General features: G+C 42.8%; 1 protein-coding gene across 17 annotated transcripts in view; it reads right to left on the bottom strand.

Annotated features, from left to right (window-relative positions):
- The window catches only part of ROBO2 (roundabout guidance receptor 2), a 620357-nt gene extending 597758 nt beyond the window's left edge, over positions 1 to 22599 (bottom strand). For all 17 annotated transcript variants that reach the window (XM_039529402.1, XM_039529445.1, XM_039529500.1 and 14 more), the window contains exon 1: positions 21986 to 22599. In XM_039529402.1, coding sequence (XP_039385336.1) covers positions 21986 to 22040 — 55 coding nt within the window. In that variant the 5' untranslated portion in view covers positions 22041 to 22599. The remainder of the gene's footprint in view (positions 1 to 21985) is intronic.
- Positions 22600 to 22969: the final 370 nt, after the last annotated feature.

The raw sequence follows: 22969 nt of genomic DNA, 5'->3' as shown, positions 1-22969 counted from the left end.
TTAGGAAAAACCTCCTGTCAGGATGGTTAAACTCTCAAATTGCCAAGGGAGGTTGTGGAATCTCCATCATTGACTAATCTGCTCTTTAAAAAAATCCAAACACCTGTCAGGGATGATCTAGATAATACTTAGTCCTGCCATGAGTGTAGGGGGCTGGACTAGATGACTTCTCAAGGTCCCTTCCAGTTCTATGATTCTATGATACCTGCCATCTGGCATGCTCTGTCCACTTTTCCTGTAACTCTGTGAGATCCTCAGAGGTAGACAGGAAATTCTTCTTATGGAGCTGAACATGATATAATCAGGAATACTGTCAATGTGTAAAGTCAGTCATACTTTTAACCAGCAGACAACTAACATGATGTTGGTGTTTTTTTCCTTTATGGTAAGATTTTTACTGATTCCAAGTATTATTGATGTTAAATATTTGGTTAGATCATATAAATGACTTATCTGTTCACGTCTAATCTGTTCATTTTAATCCTTTTCATATGGTCTAAACAAAGTAGATTTGGACAAACCCTATGATACTGGCTGTAGAATAATGGCAAATGAGATTATTGGGAAGGATTAAAGAGGAATTGTTCCTGAGCCATGCACACACATGGATATGTCTACACTGCAGCTGTGAGCATACTTCCCAGCACAGAGACAGACACTAGCTCTGCTCCAGCTAGCACACTAAAAAAATAGCAGCACAGTGTGGGCGGCAGCTCAGTCTAGACACTTGAGTTCAAACCTGCCCAAACCCAAGGCTAGATACTTGGTGGCTAGCCCAAGCCACCGCCCGTCCTACCTCCAGCTATACTACTATTTTTAGCACGCTAGCTTGAGCAGAGATAGGACAAGCCTGTCTACTCACACTGGGAAGCAGAAATGTAGACACACTCAGAGTTAAGCATTCTGTTCTTTTTATCTAATCCTCACCATTTTCCCTATCTGTGGTTGAAGCCTACCAGACCCAAACAAAGCAAAATTCCTTCTTTCACTGGAAAAGATAAATGATACAGCCAGTCCAACTTTTAAAGAGAACATTATTAAAACCATAGCTGCATTTGAACATTTTTGGAAGGAAGGAGAATAAAGTAATGATATGTCTGAGAGATGGTTATTTATTTTTCAACTCAGTGATTTTGCCCTTTAAAGCTTGTTCAGGCTGATCTTTGCTTACTGAAACTGCTATTCCAACATTTTATAACTTCCTCAGATCCAGCTTTCCCCACAAGAAGATAACTCCTTGAATTATACCCTAATGTATTTGGAAAATGCTTATAAAACACTTTCTATAATCTCTCCCTTGAAGGCAAGATAATATTGTTTAGTCATTTGCACTGACAACTCAGCTACTGTTCCCAGCCTTTAAATGAGGCTCACAAATATTTTAACAAGGTTCGGGTTTTTGTTTTTTTGCACTTAACACTTTCTAACCTCTAAATACCATGTGGATTATTTTAAGGGCTGTGAGTGATGGTTTTGTTTGCATCTTAAAGGAGGAAAAAAGAAAGAAAAAGAAAAATGCAGTATTTTTGCAGTTTTCAAGGGTAACTGTTGGGGTCATATGTACCAAAGTTGCAGGCTGATTTGTATCTCTGGTTTTAAAAAAAATCTAGTTTAATCATATTATAATGGAAGTCCAACAATTTCCTATCACTCTAATTTAAGGTTTCGCGTGCCAGTAATACATTTTAACGGTTTTAGAAGGTCCCTTTCTATAAGTCTGTAATATATAACTAAACTATTGTTGTATGCAAAGTAAATAAGGTTTTTAAAATGTTTAAGAAGCTTCATTTAAAATTAAATGAAAATGCAGAGCTCCCGGACTGGTGGCCAGGACCCGGGCAGTGTGAGTGCCGCTGAAAATCAGCTCGCGTGCCGCCTTTGCCAAGTAGTCAACATACAGGTAGAACAGTTTTGTTCTAGCATTCCAGTATTTTCACTTGTGTTGCTACTGAACTCTAACTTGCTTCCAAAGAGCTTCCAAAGCTAACTCTAAAAATCCCTAACTAAGCCAACTTGACTTTTAAATGTTCTTTCAGGCCTGTAAGACACACATAGACATTCCGTTATGATCCTATAAGATCTCTCAAGCTAAGGAGATCGGGACAGTCATACTTGGATAGAAGACTATGGAGGAACACCCAAGATGCTGCAGGATGTGGTATTAATGATTCACTAGGTAGCAGTCTTTGCACTGAATCAATACTAAAATCAACCTCCCAGCTTCACCACACACACTAAAGACCAGAGTGCTGTTTCTTTGAAATGTTAAGCCAAGGTCTGGACCACTTGCAATTAAACATAGAATGACATTAAAAAAACCAAAGGGACACTGAGATCCCTTTCTCAGCCAAATTCCAACTCTGGGAACTACATTTTATTTACCAAGATTGTCCTTGCAATCATATATAGATATGGTATTCTACATACCCTATTCTGAACCAGTACATTGGTTTTCTGAGCACGCCTGAACATTTGCTGTTCTCTACCCCAGAGGTGGCTGCATTTTAATGGCAAGTGAAGTAAGCCTCATGTATAGTTTATATAAGAGTTAATAAGAAATGCAGAGTGCCTCTCTGCACCTCAGTTTCCTTAACTATAAAATAGAGGTAACAATAATATTACAGAATCCGCCTGACAGGAATGTGTCAATAATTAATTTCTTAGCGCTAGATCATCCCTCATTCTTAGATGGCCACACAAGAGGATAGGATGGAATAATAATTTCCTCACCTGCATGCAGAGCTACATACAGCCTACTTAGATCACAGTTCTGGATGTTTAGGGAAGCACAGGGACTGCACACCTCGTGCACCCTCTGGGAGCAACTGAGTGAGACGTAGGCAGAGAACAGACTGAGCCTCGGCTCCACAGCCTTCCCTCTCATGTACCAACCAACGGAGTCAGCTGCACATGAGAGGTGGAGTGTGCTGTATCTGTATACACTATTGCAAATTATTCCTCCATTCTGCTCCACAGGGAGGCCCAAAAGGCATTGTCTCTCTCTCGGGCACGTCTTCAAGGGCTCCTCTCAGGAAAATAACGATGCACTTTCCACTATAGCCCTTAAAGTCTGTGATGCACTAGGAGACCCTTGGACAGAAGGATGCCCTAAGTAGTGGTATATCGGTACCCAGTCCTGCAAAGTCTTACTTCTAGGCACAGTCCTTTCTACCATCCTTTCTTCATCCCATTGCTGTCAGCCGATAAGTGCCTTGCAATGAAAGGCATTATATAAAAACATACACACACACACACACACCCCTCTACTTAGGCCATACACACAAACATATATACACATTAGAAATGCCTTGTTCACACATGCACATCTCTTGAAAGAGCATCCCCGAAAATGAGAATCCTCGCCAAGGTAGAATGTATAGATGAAGTCTTAAATATGATACTTTCTGTTATTTTCATGCCACTGTGGGATCCTGAATTATTCCTCGTTTGTTTAGTGCCAGTGGGGTGTTTTTCCTGTCTGTAGTCAGTAGTCTGCAAAGACACTGCGGCCTGGCAAGACAGTGGAATAAAACTGCAGAAGAGCGACACATCAGCTGGCAAACCTGAGAACTCTCTTCTGAGTCTGACCATTTTCTACTTCCACATTTTATTCCATGTGTATTTGTTTACATATAGTTGAACAGTTCCCTAATACTGGAAGCTCTACTCATCAGGGCAGGCATAATGCTGAAAGTGTTCTTTGTAAGAAGACAGTCAGTCTCTATTTTAAAGAGAAATAATTAGTCTTCATGCTGTTATAGGCACAGCACTGACCTCTTCACAGGTTGATGGCTATGCTGCCTACTGTTGGATATAGCTTTAACTACATTGCTCTTTGAGCTAATTGCCAACTGTCTTCATTTAAATGGACACAGTCCAGGTGAATCTTCATTTACCTAATAGTCTTGTAATTACAGCTGTATGCTTAATTTTAAGCCAATCTCTTAAGCTCTGTGTAATTAAAAAACGTCAAACTCCATTTTCAGCATTACCTTCCCACGCAGAAAAAACATCGTGCACTCACATCAATACTGTGATGCAGTAGGGAGCGGGGAGATGACCCTTCAGTACAGGGGTCGGCAACCTCTGGCATGCAGCTGGCCAGGGTAGGCACCCTGGTGGGCCGGGCCAGTTTGTTTACCTGCCAAGTCTGCAGGTTCGGCCGATCGCGGCTCCCACTGGCCACGGTTCACCGCTCCAGGCCAATGGGGGATGCAAGAAGTGGCGCGAGCCGAGGGATGTGCTGGCCGCATGCTTACCCTGGCGAGCCGTGTGCCGGAGGTTGCTGACCCCTGCTTTAGTAGATCTATTCCCTGGGACAAGAGCTGGCTCCCCCTCTGGAAACAATTCCCGTCTGATCGGCTAACCCCTTCCCAGCAAGCTGAGATCAGCAGGGTGCTGTATCTGTACCGACAGCTGTTTTCCAACCAGCCTGGACACATTAACTGGGCTGTCCACTGGGTGGAGACAGGATCGCATCCTTCTATAAAATGCTCCCCCTTCCGAGTCACAGGGAAAACTGCGCAGGACCTGGAAAAAGAGGTCAGGGATATGCTGGCTTTGGGGGTGATCCAGCCGTCTTCCAGCCCTTGGGCCTCGCCAGTAGTGCTGGTCCCCAAAAAGGACAGGTCGATCCGGTTCTGTGTGAACTATTGGAAGCTTAATGCCATCACTGTATCCAATGCCTACCCCAGGCATGCCTGGCCTGACAAACTCCTAGCCTTGACAAATTGGGAAGAGCTCAGTACCTTACCACCATGGATCTCAGCAACGGCTACCGGCAAGTGCCGCTGGATGCAGATGCCAGGCTGAAATCGGCCTCTTTCACCCTGCTGGGGCTCTGTGAGTTCCTGACCTTGTCTTTTGGCCTCAAGGAGGTACCAGCTACCTTCCAGCGGTTAGTGGATCAGCTACTGAAGGGGATGTTTTTAGAGTTTTACCGTGGCGTATATTGATGACATCTGTGTCTTTAGCCAAACATGGGAAGACCATGTGTCCCATGTTAAACAAGTGCTGGACCGACTCCAGGAGGCTGGGCTGACCGTAAAGACTGAGAAGTGCAAGGTGGGGATGGCTGAAGTATCCTACCTGGGCCATCGGGCGGGGAGCGGCTACCTAAAGCCGGAACCAGCAAAAGTGGAGGTGATCAGAGACTGGCCCGCTCCACAAAATAAAAAGCAGGTCCAAGCCTTTATTGGGATGGCGGAGTACTATCGAAGATTTGTGCCCCACTTTAGCTCCATAGCTGCCCCCATCACTGAGCTATGCAAGAAGGGGAAGCCATATAAGGTGGTCTGGACCGAGCAGTGCCAGACGGCTCTCTGTGCACTGAAGGAAGCTCTGGTCAGTGGCCCAGTTTTGGCAAACTCAGACTTTGACAAGCCCTTTATGGTGTTCATCGACGCCTCAGACACGGGACTGGGGGCAGTGCTAATGCAGGATGATAAAAAGGGGGAGAGACACCCCCATCGTGTACCTGAGCAAGAAGGTGCTACCCTGAGAGCAAAACTACGCGGCCATCGAGAAGGACTGTCTGGCCATGGTGTGAGCCCTTAAGAAACAAGAGCCATATCTATTTGGGTGACACTTCACCATGTACACCGACCACTCTCCCCTGACCTGGCTACACCAGATGAAGGAGCCAACGCCAAGCTCCTGAGGTGGAGTCTGCTTCTGCAGGATTATGACATGGACGTGATCCACGTGAAGGGCAGTGCCAACATGATAGCAGATGCGTTGTCCACAACTTCCCCAGGTCACTGGTCAGAGTGACCCCGCTCAGTTCAGTCTCGAAGGGAAGAGAGATGTGACGCAGTAGGGATCAGGGTGGACTGATCTGGGAATGTTGTCTAGTTTTGCTGGGACTGTCTGCATGGGGGATGGGATAGCAGGGGGTGACTTTACTTGAGGGATGACACCTGAGCCTGTAACCTGAGCCGGGAGGGGGATGGGGCCAGGTGACACCTTTGCCTGGGAAACTGGACAAAGGCTGGAGGAGGAGCCGGGAGGAGGGGGGAAGGAGACGGTTGCAGTGGAGTTTCAGTTTCAAACTGGCTGGGGAAACGGAGGGAACCCCCCATGGTTGGGGTCTAAGCTCCCTGACTCCCTCCTCCTCCCCCCCCCCGAGGGACCTGGCTGAGGGCTCTGCTTGGGACTGTGTTCCAGTCATCTAATAAACCTTCTGTTTTACTGGTTGGCTGAGAGTCATGGTGAATCACCAGAAGAGGGAGGTGCAGCACCCTGACTCCCCCACACTCCGTGACAAATACTAATTCATCAGCATTGGAAATATCAATATTAAATTCAAGTTCCTATAGGTATAAACATTTGCTCCCAAAAATATTAAGGTACACATTTTTAAGAGACTTCATAGGCCAAAGTCATCCTCAGTGTAATGCTATTGACTTCAGTAGAGTTACACCAGAGATTGTTTTGGACTTAAGTACCTCCTTGCAGTCCTTTCATATAAGCAGAGCTGCAAGCACCTCTGTAGTTAAGGTTGCCTGAAACTTTCACCATTTGAGCTGAAAATGTCTATGCCTGAGTCTGCCTCAGTCTGAATTTCTTTTCATAAAGTGCAGCAAAATGGTTCAGCCATTTGCTAGAATAACGTGGGTGGGTGCGGGGAGAGAATACATTGTTTTTACCTATGTTCAAAAATTACCACCACTATTTCATTGAGAATCTCTGACTCCTCTATGTTTTGAACCAGGGGCTTGAAAATTTGCGATGGGTCACCCTAGGGCAGGGGTGGGCAAACTACAGCCCATGGGACCATCCTGCCCAGCCCCTGAGCTCCTGGCCAGGGAGGCTGGCCCCCAGCCCTCCCCTGCTGTCCTCTCTCCCCTGCAGCCTCAGCTTGCTCCGCCACTGGCGCAATGCTCTGGGCGGTGGGGCTGAGAGCTCCTGGGCAGCGCAGCTGCAGAGCCTGGCCTGACCCAGTGCACTGTGCTGCATGGTGGTGGCAGCGGCAACGTGGCCCGGCTCCAGCGCCACGGCCCAGCTCCAGGCAGCGTGGAAAGGGGGCAGGGAGTGGATAGAGGGTAGGGCTGTTCGGGGTGGTGGTCAGGGGGCAGGGGTGTGAATGGTGGTCAGGAGGGAAACTGGGGGTTGAATGGGGACAGGGATCCCGGAGGGCAGTCAGGAAGGAGAGGGGGTTGGATGGGGTGGTAGGGAGCAGTCAGAAGACAGGGAGAAGGGATGGCTGGATGGGGCAGGGGTCCCAGGGGGGCAGTCAGGCATGAGGGGAGGGGTTGGATGGGGTGATGGGGGTCCAGGGGCAATCAGGGGACAGGGAGTGGGGGTGTGTGGATGGGACAGGGGTCCCAGAGGAGCCGACAGGGAACGGGGGGGTTAGATGGGGCAGGAGTCCCGGGGGGGACCGATAGGAGGTGGGGGCCTTCACGCCAAAAAGTTTGCCTGCCCCTGCCCTAGGGTCAGCAATGTGCCTTTGGCCATCTCCATGCAAAAAATACCCATATTTGGCTGAGTTGTAAACCTCTGAAACATCACCATTTGCATATGCGCAGTAAAAGTTTCTTAGAGCATGGTAGCAAAATTCCCCCAATATTCTGTCTCTACTGAGTCTGCTCCCTCACAGGCTGTTGAGGGAGAAAATAACTGGGAGGGAGGGGCAATAGGAGGTGGGGGACATGGAACAGCAGGGGATATGCTGAGGAAAAAAGACATGCTAGCAGACAGGGACAGTAGGAAAAGGGACAAAAACAGCATGCTCCACCCCCACCCTTCCCCCACCTGTAATTGAACTCTTAGTCCCAATGTAGGGATATTAAAGAAGGTTTATATTAGACATGGTTTATATGAAAAATGACTTATTGTTAATTGATGCCTTATAACTAAAGGTTTATGTTAGAAGTAAATTTGTGATTCTAACCTCCAAGCCACCAGCTGTGTCTGTGTGAAGCCTACTCAAAGAAATACTTTGTATAAAACTTGTTAAACATTAATTAACTCTAAGTAAGCCAAGTATCAGAGGGGTAGCCGTGTTAGTCTGGTTCTGTAGAAGCAGCAAAGAATCCTGTGGCACCTTATAGACTAACAGACGTTTTGCAGCATGAGCTTTCGTGGGTGAATACCCACTTCTTCGGAAGTAAGCCAAAACAGTAGCTGTTATAGTGTATAAATAGAGACCCCCCACCCTCTAAGTTTTCATCTCACTTTATCTTTGATTGTTAAAAGACAGGGAGTCTCACATAAATTGGTAACACCCCAAAAGGTAAAGAGACAGTGAAATAGATGTGATTAAGATAGAGAATGTATGTGAATGAGTGCCTAATTTAAATAATGAATGAATGGTTAGGAAGTTACCAGCCTGAAGAATTCAGTGTTGGCCCAAGAAGGTGTCAAGTGGGATCAACCAGATGACCCCTGGAGGGCAAACTGGAATCCACCCCACCACACCTCAAAGGCACTAAAAACAAACATTTGATAACATGGAGCCAGCCACCTGCTGATTGATTTAGCAACAGCAGAATGAAGCAACTCTCATGGACTGACATAGGAATAAATTCCTATAAAACTGGACTCTAAAGACTGAGGACTTTGAGTCTATGGTTCTGCTGCCAGCCTCCAGGAGCATCAGATGCATCTGACACAGACTCGGCTCCATCCTCATGGCCAAGATACCTGGCCAGTAACTTGGCATGAGCAACGTCTAGTCTGGTAACTATAACATCTATACAGAACCTGAATGAATGATTGTGTGAATGAATGTGTGTGTGTGTGTGTGTGTGTGTGTGTGTGTGTGTGTGTGTGTGTATAAGAAATAAGTAGTGATAGAAATAAGTAGTAAAACAACATTGTTTGCTTTTGTCTTTTGCTTTACTATTATATTTACCATAAATGTGGCATCTTTGCCTTATCCCTCTTAATAAGATCCTGCTGGTTTTTATTATATTGATATAACACCAACATTTCTCTACAGTCAGCAAAAGTGTGCATCTCATCCCCTTTCAGGAGCTGGCCAGCATAAGGGATAACAGCCTACTACCAGCCACAGAGATAACTCAAGTAGCAGAGGACAGTTGGATATAACGGTTCCAACCCTACTAATGAACCATATGGGTATCACTATGATGGAATTTGGTTTTCTTCAGTTTCCCTTTTTAAAAATCTGGAAAATTACACACAAAATAATATGGTGAAGAACATTAAGGTTGCAAAGCAATCAAAAGTTAGAAAATGCCAGGATTAAAGGTTGCCCATTCAACATTAATTTGGCTCTCTTGTTCTACAGTTTTTGATCACATAATCTTTATTTACTATTTCCTCTAGAAAAGAATTCTCTCTGGGGATAAATCAGGATTGTGTAGTGATGGAGGTAGTTGTCTGTAGGACCTCTGCTTCATTTTTGCATAAAGTGGGAAGCTGTGTGGTGAATTAGATAGGGGACTGCAGGAAGAGAAAGGAGAATCTCATTGTTAAGGGAGTTCAGTGCTGCCGTGGATGATGCCTATGGTGATGTTGGGCAATCATTTGGGCCAAAATATTCATAGCTGAATGTTGTCAGCTAGCCAGTGCCCTACTAACCATAAAGATAATTAACCAACATAACAAGGATCTATCCATTATCACTAGGATTTACTTTTGCACTGCCAAATGATTACATAAACAATACAGCTCCTATTGCAATTTACTGGGCCATACTCAACCTGTAAGTATATGTTGCCTTCATGGAAGTACTTATGTGATGTAAATGGCAATCTAAATTTCTGTGGTTAGCAGGAAAAGCCACTGACAGCTGAGTGTAACATGAAGAAAACTCCCTCTAATTTAACTTACATCTGTGTCATCTGTAGCTCTCCCAGAGGACATATTCAGTCTTGACCTGAACAGGCACAAATCCCATAGAATTATGCCAGGACTGAATCCAGTACCTAGAGGTAATCTGGTACCCCCAGAAATAAATTGTACCTATTCTGCTCAACCATCGACAAATTGGTAGAAGTTACACTATTCTTTCCATTTACACCACCACATATGTCACCGCTGACACTGGCCTTACATTTCTGTATGATCTGCAAGTCATGAGAATGAATAGCCAAGCCATTCCAAATTAGTAATAAGATCCCTGGCCACAATATGGTTCTGCACTTGAACAATCAGTTTTCCTGTAAAGAAATTATGCATAGGGCTGTTCTGATCCCAGTCACTCATCAGCTCTGCAGCACAAATCCCAATTGTTTATAGTCACATGGTCTCATCTTCATAGGACAGAACATGAGAAACCTCGGACACCACCTTTGTAGCTTTTTCTTAGGGAACTTCACAAAAATGTTGGGATAACTGTAATGAGATTTTAATTATGCAAACGAAGCAGACTAAAGTGGGAATGGTCTGAATTATGACTATTAAATCATTTTTTTCATTAACAGGCATCTCATTGTCTAGCCATACAATGAAATGAACCATTTTATCCATGAGATTTTAGGGGCATCCAAAAATGTTTGGCTAACTTATGTTTTAGAAAGATCATTTGGGGGAGGTATTGGTTAAGTGATTCACACCAGGGTATAGGATTGAGTCAGATAAATCAGAGAGTTTTGAATGAAAGGGCTTTACATAAATAGGATTGTACTGTAGCATGTTGTTAATAATTTTGTCCTGTTAGTGTTAACTAAATCGGATTGCCACTATTTGAAATCTTAAAACACGCCTCAGGAAAGCTACATACATTGCAGTTTGAGAGAATTCTTTGCAAACAGTTCCATAGAACGTGGTCAGAATCTAGGCTGAAAACTGGCAGAACCAGTATGAAGACCTTTCTGAGGGCCTTTTACCCCCAGCAAAAACTGAAGGTATTAATCACTCAACTTTAAAGGAAGCTGACTGAAGCTATTCATTGAGCTGTGCATTGTCACTAATGTGGCCCCATGAATAACTCTCAACCCCTTTTTTTGTTTCTCTGAGTGGTCTCTCAGCAGCACAATTTTTCCCCTCTCTGAAAGGCTTATAGAAGATGGTTGAAAAGAAACAGTATTGGTAAAAACAAAAGTTTTTGAAGAAAAAGTGGGAACAAAGTGGACATATTAGAGACAACTCATGATTCATGGCCCATACTGTGCTTTGCGCCTCGCTCTACCTCAATACACCCTTTGGTTTTACGGCTGGGTAAGAGGCGGCCAGACCACTGCACTTCTCCTAGCAACCAAGATCACTTAGGGGAAAAGGCATGTTGTCTGCTCAAAGGGGGAACAGAAGAATTCGGGGTCATACAAAGCCAGACACATGTTCTATTGCATCTGATCCTAAATTGATTGATTGTCAAAAAGGATTCAGTAAACACTAAACAATTCTGTTTTATGTGAATCTTAACAATCCATATTAACTAAATATCTATTTACCTACTTGTCAGGTATTTCATTTTCTTTTAATTCAATGCTCCAGCAATCCCCATTATTATGTTTACAGTTTTTGCCTATAACTGCACATATTTCCTTATGTTTCTGGAGATGTTTTCTTTCACACAGCCATGCACGAACATACATGAAATACATTTTCCAACGTACAGTTTTAAAGCTCATAGGATTGTATGCTGATTTTTTTTAAAAATCCCCATATTCCAAAAGCTTGGATTTTATCCTATGCGGAGCTGAATTTTAAAAAACAAACTGTCTGGTCTTATTAGGTGCATGCCACATTGTGCTGCTTAAGAAGATGAAACGAGTTCATGTAGAAGAAAAGTGCAGAACAAATTTGTAGTTCAGACATCTGCATGAGTGGATACATTCTATTGACTGGCTTGAAATTTCTTAAACTCCAGTCTGGAAACATTACAAATGCAATAGTTTGAGGTGAAAGTCCAGTGATAACCTATAGGTTCTCTTTCTCCAAGATTTGTTTCTTTACAGAATGTTCACTACTTGATGACTGTCCACATTGTCAAAAGGCAAGTTAACGCACTGAAATTCATTTGTATCATATAACCATATACTTGCAAAAATGAACAAGAACATCAATCTGAATGGAGTTATACCAGCAGAGAATTTGGTCCAGGGTGTCTACACAGTGTGCAGTTTAGGATCGCCTCCTCCCACTTTCCAAAACAATAACTCTTGGGCTGAAGCAATCAATGTATGCCATGAAAACAGGCGTTCACACTTTCTGCACCGCTACAGATCTAACATACAGTACTACAGGTTAAAACTCCTCTTTCCTTTTGCCCAATGAAGAAGCAATAGAAGCGTAAGCACCTTGAAAAACTATATGGAATTACAGCTTTAAGATCCATGATTACAGTTCTGATGCACCATTAAAATACTTCTCATAACTACGACTTAACTCTTGACATTTTCACAGCAGTAAAAAAGTACCTCTGATACTCCCGAATGAAGGGTTCCTCTAGTCCACTTTGCAGGAGAAAGATGCTGGATGATACAAGTTACCTGACATTTTGGTTTTAAAAAGGTTAAATTTTTTCCACTCCGTTTCTCCTGAAATCAATGGCTAGTGATTAACAGAAGTGAACTACAGAGCTTACGGTGCTTTACAACTTGCTGCTGGCCATTTATTCTTTGCATTATTTGCCTGATGTACAATTATGACAAGCACATTACTGATAAAGCCTACTCGTGTTGGCACATTGCACTGCCGTTGCACAGGCAATGCATAAATGCATATTAAAAGACTGTGTGCCACATCAGAAATAGTGGCTTAATCATCTAGGTAGTTGCTTCATTCTGTAAGAAAACAGATTGTACTTTGAATCTTGCCATGTCAGGCTAACAGTGTATTTCCCATATCTCAGGCCAAGAAAACTGTTACTCCGTTTAAACCCACCTGAGAAAACGAAGATGGGGAATGGTGACAATGACCCCGTGACTGAGTAGGAAAAATGCTATGTCAGACCAATGGCTTGAGTATAGAGCACTGGACTAGGACTCAGAAGACCTGGGCTCAAATCCTGGCTCTGCCACTGGCCTCCTCTTGACCTTGGGCAAGTCACTTCAGCGCACTTTGCCTCAGTTTCCCCAGCTGTAAAATGGAGATTGTGATACCAAACTTCTTTGTATAGCACTTTTAGATCTACTGCTGAAAAGTTCTATATAAGAGCTGGGTATTACTATTATTGTTATTTAGCAGAAGTCTGTTGGAACCGAAGAGGTACAATGAAGTCTCATTAACAGGGAGGGCGCTCATGATGTATGACACTCACAGTAAGTTTGCTCCAAACTAAACTCGGAATGGTAAGTAATACATTTGCCCCTGCAAATATTGAAGAACTAGCAGTTTAATGTGCAATTAAAGTTGCAGTAGCATTTCCCACTATTCCAGGAGAGTTGTGCACAACATACATAGTGAAAACTCAAAGCCTACGATCTCATTGGGTTTTAGGCTTTGTCAAAACTCACACTGCATTGACCCAAATATCTGCCAATGTTCATGAGCTTCAGTTATCAGCAAATCTAGGCCTATTTATGGTTTCCTGTGGAACTATGGTAACTTTGTGTTAACTATGGAAAACACATGGTTTTGACAAAAAAAAATCAGGTGAAATTCTGTGGCTTCAACTGAGTTAACCATTATAAGTTTTGGGCTTTGTTTGAACTGAACATCAACCTTTGCTTGGGGGAGGATGTTTGCAAACCCACCCAGGAGCAAAGCCAAAGAGAAAGTTAACTCAATACCTGGTGAAGCAAAACCGTAACTTGTGCAAAGCTGTAGATAACAGCTGTCATTAAATCAGTTTACAAAGAAACCATTTAGCCAAATAAACAAACACCTGGTTTACTGAAGGATCAAAATCAATCACAGATGCAGAAGTTTAGTACTTTTTGCCAGAACATTTTTAAATCGCAACGGTCCATGGATTCTAAATAAGGACTTTTCTGCTAAAGCATAATGGCTCCACACAGGCACCATCAGCTTATTATGTATGTGTGCTTGGTGCAGTTTCTGTGTTATTGTTTCCACACTTATTTGTATGAGGAATTCTTTTTACAGAATTAAAATCCAGACTGACTGCTATCATATGGCTGCATGACAGCACAGCCAGGGCGTGGAGCAGAGATGCCATAAAAAGCCCTCCCCTACTTTAGGCACTCCCTCCATTGGCAGGCATCAAGAACTTGAGTGCCTACACAGTCTCAGTACAAGGGAGGAAGAGAGTTGGTGAAGCCTGAGGTGCTCCACAAATTTAAAGAGGGTGTGATAGGATCATGGCTACCCTATTTCCATACTGCTAATGTTTAGAGGCTACATCTAGCACAATGTGGAGCTCATGCTTCACTTGTTAAAAGGGTGCAGTCATTGCAGCTCCTCAGCATGCTTCCCAAAAAATGCATTGTGCCTCCAGTAGCTTGCACCAGAGCAGGCACACCTAGCTCAATGGTGGCTGCAAAAGCCCCAATCTAGTCCTGAATAGAGTATGCAATTAACTCAGAAGAGGAACTCAAGGCAAAGAGCTTGTTATTATTTGCCTTGTGTTTTCTCTCAATGTTGTGAATTACGGTCAGAGTATCAACCCTTGACTTTGAATGTCTTGGCTTTAATCAAGCTGGCGTCAAATCTGCAACATCATAAAAACCTTGCTGTCCTAAACTACTCTGTATAACCTTTCAAATCTCAGCCTGGACTCTTTGCCTCCAGTAGGCCAGTGAAAAATAATTCAGCAAACTAAGCCTGTGGACCATAAATTAAAAATGAACCAAAGACCTTTTTCTGAATAGTAGCCCATGTAGAGGGGTGAAAAGAGAGAATTAGTTACAATGTTTGCAGTGCATGTTCACATACTTGTTTCAAGTCTTACAGGTCTAATTTACCTCGATTTCAGTAGGGCATTTGACACTGGTCCACATGGGGAATTATTAGTTAAATTGGAAAAGATGGGGATCAATATGAAAATTGAAAGGTGGATAAGGAACTGGTTAAAGGGGAGACTACAACGGGCCGTACTGAAAGGTGTACTGTCAGGGTGGAAGGAGGTTACTAGTGGAGTTCCTCAGGGATCAGTTTTGGGACCAATCTTATTTAACCTTTTTATTACTGACCTTGGCACAAAAAGTGAGAATGTGCTAATAAAGTTTGCGGATGACACAAAGCTGGGAGGTATTGCTAACACAGAGAAGGATCGGGATATCATACAGGAAGATCTGGATGACCTTGTAAACTGGAGTAATAGTAATAGGATGAAATTTTATAGTGAAAAGTGCAAGGTCATGCATTTAGGAATTAATAAGAATTTTAGTTATAAATTGGGGACACATCAGTTGGAAGTAACAGAGGAGGAGAAGGACCTCGGAGTATTGGTTGATCACAGGATGACTATGAGCCGCCAATGTGATATGGCCGTTAAAAAAGCTAATGCAGTTTTAGGATGCATCAGGCGAGGTATTTCCAGCAAAGAGAAGGTGTTAGTACCATTATATAAGGCACTGGTGAAACCTCATCTGGAATACTGTGTGCAGTTCTGGTCTCCCATGTTTAAGAGCGATGAATTCAAACTGGAACAGGTTCAGAGAACGGCTACTAGGATGATCCGAGGAATGGAAAACCTGTCTTATGAAAGAAGACTCAAAGAGCTTGGCTTGTTTAGCCTAACCAAAAGAAGGTTGAGGGGGGATATGATTGCTCTTTATAAATATATCAGAGGGACAAATATCAGGGAGGCAGAGGGATTATTTAAGCTTAGTACCAATGTGGACACAAGAACAAATGGATATAAACTGGACACTAGGAAGTTTAGACTTGAAATTAGATGAAGGTTTCTAACCATTAGAGGAGTGAAGTTCTGGAACAGCCTTCCAAGGGGAGTAGTGGGGGCAAAAGACATATCTGGCTTTAAGACTAAACTTGATAAATTTATGGAGGGGATGGTATGATAAGAGCCTAATTTTGGCAATTAATTTAGCAATTGATCTTTGATTATCAGCAGGTAAGTATGCCCAGTGATCTGTGATGGGATGTTAGATGGGTTGGGATCTGAGTTACTACAGAGAATTCTTTCCTGGGTGCTGGCTGGTGAGTCTTGCCCACATGCTCAGGGTTTAACTGATTGCCGCCATATTTGGGGTCGGGAAGGAATTTTCCTCCAGGGCAGATTGGCAGAGGCCCTGGAGGTTTTTCGCCTTCCTCTGCAGCATGGGGCACAGGTCACTTGCTGGAGGATTCTCTGCAGCTTGAGGTCTTCAAACCACAATTTGAGGACTTCAATAACTCAGACATAGGTTAGGGGTTTGTTATAGAAGTGGATGGGTGAGATTCTGTGCATTGTGCAGGAGGTCAGACTAGATGATCATGATAGTCCCTTCTGACCTTAAAGTCTATGAGTCTATGAGGTCAGAATTCTATTCACTTGGGAACCCTAAGTTTACTCTGTTCTGAGAGCCTGGTGAAAAGGGAACACATACCTGATAACACGTCTTCCAGAGCTACGAAGACAAAGGCTGTGGCTACACTTAGCACTTCAAAGCGCTGCCGCGGTAGCGCTTTGAAGTGCTAAGTGTAGTCAAAGCGCCAGCGCTGGGAGAGAGCTCTCCCAGCGCTGTCCGTACTCCACCTCCCTGTGGGGAATAACGGACAGCGCTGGGAGCCGCGCTCCCAGCGCTGGGGCTTTGACCACACTGGCGCTTTGCAGCGCCGCAATTTGCAGCGCTGGAGAGGGTGTGTTTTCACACCCTGCTGCAGCGCTGCAAATTTGTAAGTGTAGCCAAGCCCATAGCAATAGGTAAATCACATTCCCAAAGGTCACATTCTGAACTAAAACCAGTGCTTTATTTATGATCCAATAAGCCACCTCCTTTCCAAAGTCCTACTACAAGTCAAGGCAAAATTCTCATCAGGAATCAGGTCCTAAATGAACAGACCTTGTTTGTTTAATTTATACATTAACTATTCCTCTTTTGTTGTTTATACTTATTAGTTTGTTGAGGAAAGGACCGGAGGGAAGGACAGAAATTTACAACTTTCTCTTGTTTTTGGACAAGAGCAGTTATCCATGGTGTGTGCTAAGTAAGATGGGCCTGAAACCAAAGATGACAAAATAAGGCCTCACTTTGTACATCCTTATTCATGTACATAGTCCTATTCAAGTCAAACAAATCGCTTTACATGAGTAAAAGTTTACAGAATTGGGCCTCTTTAAGGACCTACCTCCTGCCCCAATGTTATCTCTGAGGTCAGGTTTAAGGTCAGATTTCTGCATTCCATGCACACCCACAATTCTAAAGATATGTTGGGGATGCACCAGGAAAAATTGCAAGCGTAAGGATTTTGTACAGTGCTTTCCACGAGAACAAATATTCTGTATTTTCGCCAACACTCACTCACATACAAGGAATAACATTTCTGCTTGAGCAAATAAAGCATTTATTTATTTGGCAAGTGTGAATACTTCCTTTCTTCCGCAACACAAAATGGAGAGATTCCCATAGAAATGAAGAAACGAGCACCAGTACGCTAGCCTGCTGGCAAGAGAGAAGTAACATCAATATGATTTCTAAGCAATGGAGCAACTATGGCAATGGCAAGTGTACAGGAAGGTGGGGAACCAGATTGTACCCAAAGAAAGAGCAGCCATGCCAGCTGAGATCACAGAAAAAAACCTGACAGTGTTAGGATGGATAAAATAGAAAGTACTGAACCTGTTAGCAATGTATTTAGCAGAGATCAACATTTGTATAGTAATTCCAGGGTAATGAATTGATAAAATGCATCAAGCTACATTTAGTAATTTAAACTGAACATTTCAGCAGTGGACAAAGCACGCTCTGGGCCATGCTGTGACCCTTCATATCAGTTCTTTGCCATCCTGAATGCCGAGTCCTAGAAGCGCACTTGCTGGATGGCCTATTCAGAAAGTGTATAAACAAGCCTACGCTTTCCTCTTCTCCCCTGAATTTCCCTTCATGCCTCTCTCACTTTTTAAATAGATTTTTGAAGCCTGCCAACTTGTTTGGCTACAGCCCATTAATCCATTAATCTGTTGTATTGCTAAAATGACACTTCCAGAAGCAACACTGCCTGCTCCCTACACAGAAGACTACTTCTGGAAGGATTGATCTAATGGTACATGCAATCCACTGAGCTGTTGCAGAAGAGGTAGGATAGAGATTTAAAACAATAACTGCTTGTATCATATCCTTTTATTGTGCACCAAGATGAGTTTACCTAAAGAGGAAAGAAACAAATTCACTATGAAAAGACATTGCCTTTTACACACGCACTTGGAAATGCGACTGCAACATGATAATTTTCTCATTTCCTATCTTTGCACAGGAACGCTGCTGTGATAGCTAATTACTGTATGGGAAGTAGAGAAAGTAAATATAAAGTTCCCAGTTTAGCAAAGCAACCAAGCACATAAGTTCATCTCTATTCAGCTAAACCCTTAAGCACTCGATTAACTTTAAGCACATGCTTAAGTCCCCATAACTTCAGTAGGAATTTGAATCAATGGGGCTCAAGCATGTGCATAAGCGCTTTGCTGAATCAGGGCCTAAGGAAGGAAACACCAGAGTAAAGGAAAGAAAGAGGCAAACTGTATATTTAAACAGCACTTTACTCTTAATGCATTAAAATGCATACATTCCACAGAATCAAAGGTTATCCATCAACAGCAAAACCACATGAGAGATCAAGACCCTGTCAGCACAAATACCCATTGGAAGAATATATTCTAGCTTTATATGTAATCTGTGTCCTCTGATGGGCAACTGTGATCTGGATGAGGCCACGGATTTAACCCTACTGTTGAAAAAGGGGAGTTAGGAAAAAGGGAGGCAGAAGGCTTGAACCTCCATTATTTTCATAAGGAAAAATATCTATAAATACCTCAAAAATGTACGTCCAGAATTATATGGGAACATAAAATTGTGCTTTGTATAGTGTTATTTGTACACATGTTTATTTAACACCATCAATCAGATGGAATTGTTGCATTTGCAGTGTGCAATGGGACAATGGATTAAACTGAGTCTTGGTATAAAAAGTCACAACTTCCATTGAGGCAAAGAATTGCACCAAGGCTCAATTTGGCCCAACAAAAATACTGGGCAGGGCTTAATGTTCATGTGTAATTATAGCTATTCACAAACTAGAATGGTTGTGAACTTTCCTGTTAGTCTTTGCAGCTTTTTTTCAAATCATTTCTAAAGCTTGAAAGAAAAACCAGTGAAAGAAAATGACATCGAATCAGCAGTTTTAACCCTGACTTCAACTGGTTTATTTTTGGGTGTGCACTGTGGTAAAAGAGAAGTTTCATTTTTTTTTTGGAATTTGGACCCAATTTCATTGCCAAAGGGAAAAAGAGGGAATCCTAGTTATTCCCTGAGCAGACTGCACAAGGATATGGGCAGGGCTGCAAGAAAATCATAAGCACAATTAAAAAAAAAAAAAAGCACCCATTTTCTGCCATACTCCTGTAGGAGTGCAATTTTCTGGTACAACAAAAGCATAAAGAAAAATTACCACCTAAATCTGCACCACCATCATAGCACTGGGTAGTGCTACCTGTAAGTCACTGAACTAATGTCACAGCAAGGGAAAGAATAGCCCCTCTCTCTCAAACCCTACTGGATGTTTCTCTCCACTTGAAATTCAGGCCAAGTAAGTATGTTAAGAGTGAGCCTTTAAGGAGGGGGAAAAAACCCACAGGGATATAGCAATTGAGTAGGTGCTGACATAAGTTTTGTTTTATTTCTGACAATGTTTGAGGGTTTTTTCTAAGCAACAATTCAATTATTCCCAAATGTGTGTGTGCTTCATTATAATGGTCTTTACTTTTATTTGTAATACTTTTTTTCAAAGCAACTGGTGGCACCATGTTAACGTACGGTGCTACCATCACAACTATGCATCTTTGGGGGCAAAAGTGACAACATGCCAAGGCTGAATGTCAGTGTTTCTTCAAAGTTATTGTCAACATTGCTAAAAAGTAAGAGCTTATCTGCAGTTTGCTATCCACAAGGCATTACACAACTGTATTTTTTAAAGCCTGTTAATGTACTCAGTGTTGACCTTGCCTCTGCAGTATCTTCCAATGAAACAAGAGAGACTCACATCTATTTTTGGCAATTTCCTCTCATTATTAGTGGTCCAGTGCTGAATTAGTTATCTGCTTCACCTGCCCGCTCCCTTGTCCTATAAGGCTAAATCAGAACAAAGGCTCTAGTTGTGTTCCCCATGACAAAAACAGAATAAATTATGTCTTGCTTCTGTAGTTCCAGCAAGCTGGTTAATTGCATTTGTTTCATATACCTCCGAACAGCCTGGTACATTAATTACATTCTGTAACACCAAGCTCCTCTGGTTCCCTCTGTCACTTCCACTGAGTAGTTTAATTGTATTCCTTCTAGATACATACCATTTTTAAACACATGCTTATATTTACATGTCTGTAGTATAATTGTTTACAGTTTTTATATTACACACACACACACTCTCTCTCTCTCTTTCTCTGCAGTGGTTGCCTTAGATTTGTGAATTGTGATAGGTTTCACAGGAAAAAATCCCATCCCTGTAACAAATGATGCTAGAAGTAGGTGTTTTATCAAAATCCTTTTATTGTGAGATGTTGCATACTGATTAGGATGTACATACCATATGCAGAAACTTATTTTCTTATCAACAGCCAAACTGAAGAGTCAATTGCAAGGCACATTATACAACTCATGTGAAGCAATACTTTCATGTCTCCTGCTCTTAGCTTTGCATTTGTGTGTTTTGCCTTCTGCTGTGCTGTTGGGCAGAGATACTCAAGTTGCCCATGCTGGCAAACAATTTCTACAGTAGGTAAGATGATATCACTGCATGTTCATAGAGAGGCCTCACTTTGATTCTGATATATTAAATGTTTTTAAGCAGCAGCTTCCTGCAACAAAGTTTGCTCCCACAGACAGGCAAAAATGGCCAGTGCCCCAGACTGTGAAATAATCTAGTGTCCAAAAGCTTGTTTAAAGTTAATATCCAAATGATCCAAATTAGACAGCTAGAACAAACATTTGGCACCACTACATACCACACACATAGGACTTGTAATATATGCATATGTTCTCCAGTTGTGTGCATACAAATACTGTATGTAACATGCTATGTACTTCTGCACTGTGCAGCACAGCAGCAAACCATGCTTTTTTAAGTGCTTCAATCCTATCCTTTTATTAAATTACAGTCTGCTTGCCAGATAATGCTGATATAATCTTTTTTACCCCTCAGCTTCCTTCACTTGTCCACCACAACAAGCACAGTAACACAATCCCAAAAGAAACCCTCTCCAAAATGGTGCTGAGTTTAATCACAAAAAAATCCTGGGATAATTGGTAAAGAAGAAGAAAAAGAAACAACTCTAAGCAAGAGTATTTGCCTTGATAGACTAGGGAGAGACAGTTACAGCACCTGGACAGAATCCTTTGAATCTCTGAACACTCACATCAGAGATTTTTCCCCAGTAGCAAGCCTGGCTTCCATACTGTACTTTTCTCTAGTAACACAACCCACTTGCACACAGGTACTTCTGATAGTTTCCCCCTCCACCACATTTTACAGTCAGATTTCACACCCTTTAATACATTCCCCTGCCTGCATTAGATTCAAACAGATTGTTTAGGAGCTCATAGCTGCAATTTTCTAATTCACTTCACTTGAATCCAAGGAACAGTTACCCTGTTTTAAATCAGTCGATTCTCTACCTAAAAGTTCAGAAAGAGGACCAGGAAAAATAACAGTAGCTGAAACACAGTGTTACCTCCAAGAGATTTACTACTGTGGGTTCTTCTCTTTCCTTTCTAGCTTAGACTGATATTTTTCCATTCATGACCTATTTTCCATTAAGTTGGCAAATAGGAAGGACTACTTATTGGAAACATATATGCTCCCTTCTTTTTAATTGCTATTTCTTTACCAGAAACAAACTTGATTAATATCCTATAACATTAACGCTAAAAACTATCATCCATGTGCTGTCCCCAATCAAATTCAGATGCAGAGAAATTCTGCAAAAAGAGATGACAGATTTTTTTCTAGAACTTACCATAAACTTGAAAATATACAAATCCAAAGAGCAGGAGTGGCATCAGCAGACCCATTTTGACATATTAAAAGCAATCCAGATGGCTTGAGACACCAATCCCAGAGTGACACAAAAAAAGTACCCAAAAACAAGAAGAGGTAGGTCCAAAAGTTTAGACTTTCCTAGCAGCTAATTAAAGTGAATGGGGGAAATCTTAAAAGCAAAAGCTGCAGATGGCAAGGTCTTGAAGATGACACTTTTAGATCCATCCAGATTAGCAAAGAGAGCTCCAAAGGCTTCTGCTTTGCACACACAGCCTCCTAAATTCCCACCAATCCAGCTCAAGCAGAGGAATTATTCAAGTGTGTCTAAGACTCTCCTTAGGATCCATGGCAATCCAAAGCCAAGTTCTTTCTTCGGAAGACAAGAGGAAAATACTTTGAAAAAGGACCTGATTCCTAGAAAGTGTTCCACAAACTTCTCAGCACTTTGCAGGAAAAACATTGGTTGGGTTTGGCTATTCTGACTCGTCTCTCTCTAATCAGTTCAATCTGCAGAGTTCCTCTCCTAACTTCCTTCAGGGATGGTTAGGCAACATTCTGCAGCAGGGATTTCTTCCCTCAGCACCCACCAAAATACTCCCCCCCCCCCCAACTAGAACTAAAGACTAGACTCGAGCAGTTTGCTAAGTCCAACGTGCTGCTGCTGCTGCTGCAGGAGGGTGTGAGCGGCAGGACTGCCGCGCCGTTGTGAATGGGAAAGGCTCCGCGGAAAGAGCGGAGCTGGGCGGTGAGTGTGTGTCAGGCACAGCGTGAGTTTGTGTGCGAGCGCAGCCCCCTCCCGCCGCAGCTCGCCCAGGCGGCCCCGGCAGCCAGACGTCCCAGTCCTCCTCCTCCTCCTCCTCCTGCTCCTCTCTGCGGCGGCGGCGGCCCCGCCGACTCGCCAAGAAGGGGAGGAGAATGAGAGCGGCTCCCAGTCTGCCTGGGGGAGAGAGGGTGTGGACTA

Source organism: Mauremys reevesii, linkage group 1 (genome assembly GCF_016161935.1).
Source record: "Mauremys reevesii isolate NIE-2019 linkage group 1, ASM1616193v1, whole genome shotgun sequence".
NCBI classification, from domain to species: domain Eukaryota; kingdom Metazoa; phylum Chordata; order Testudines; family Geoemydidae; genus Mauremys; species Mauremys reevesii.
This window is presented reverse-complemented; position numbering and strand designations above follow the sequence as displayed.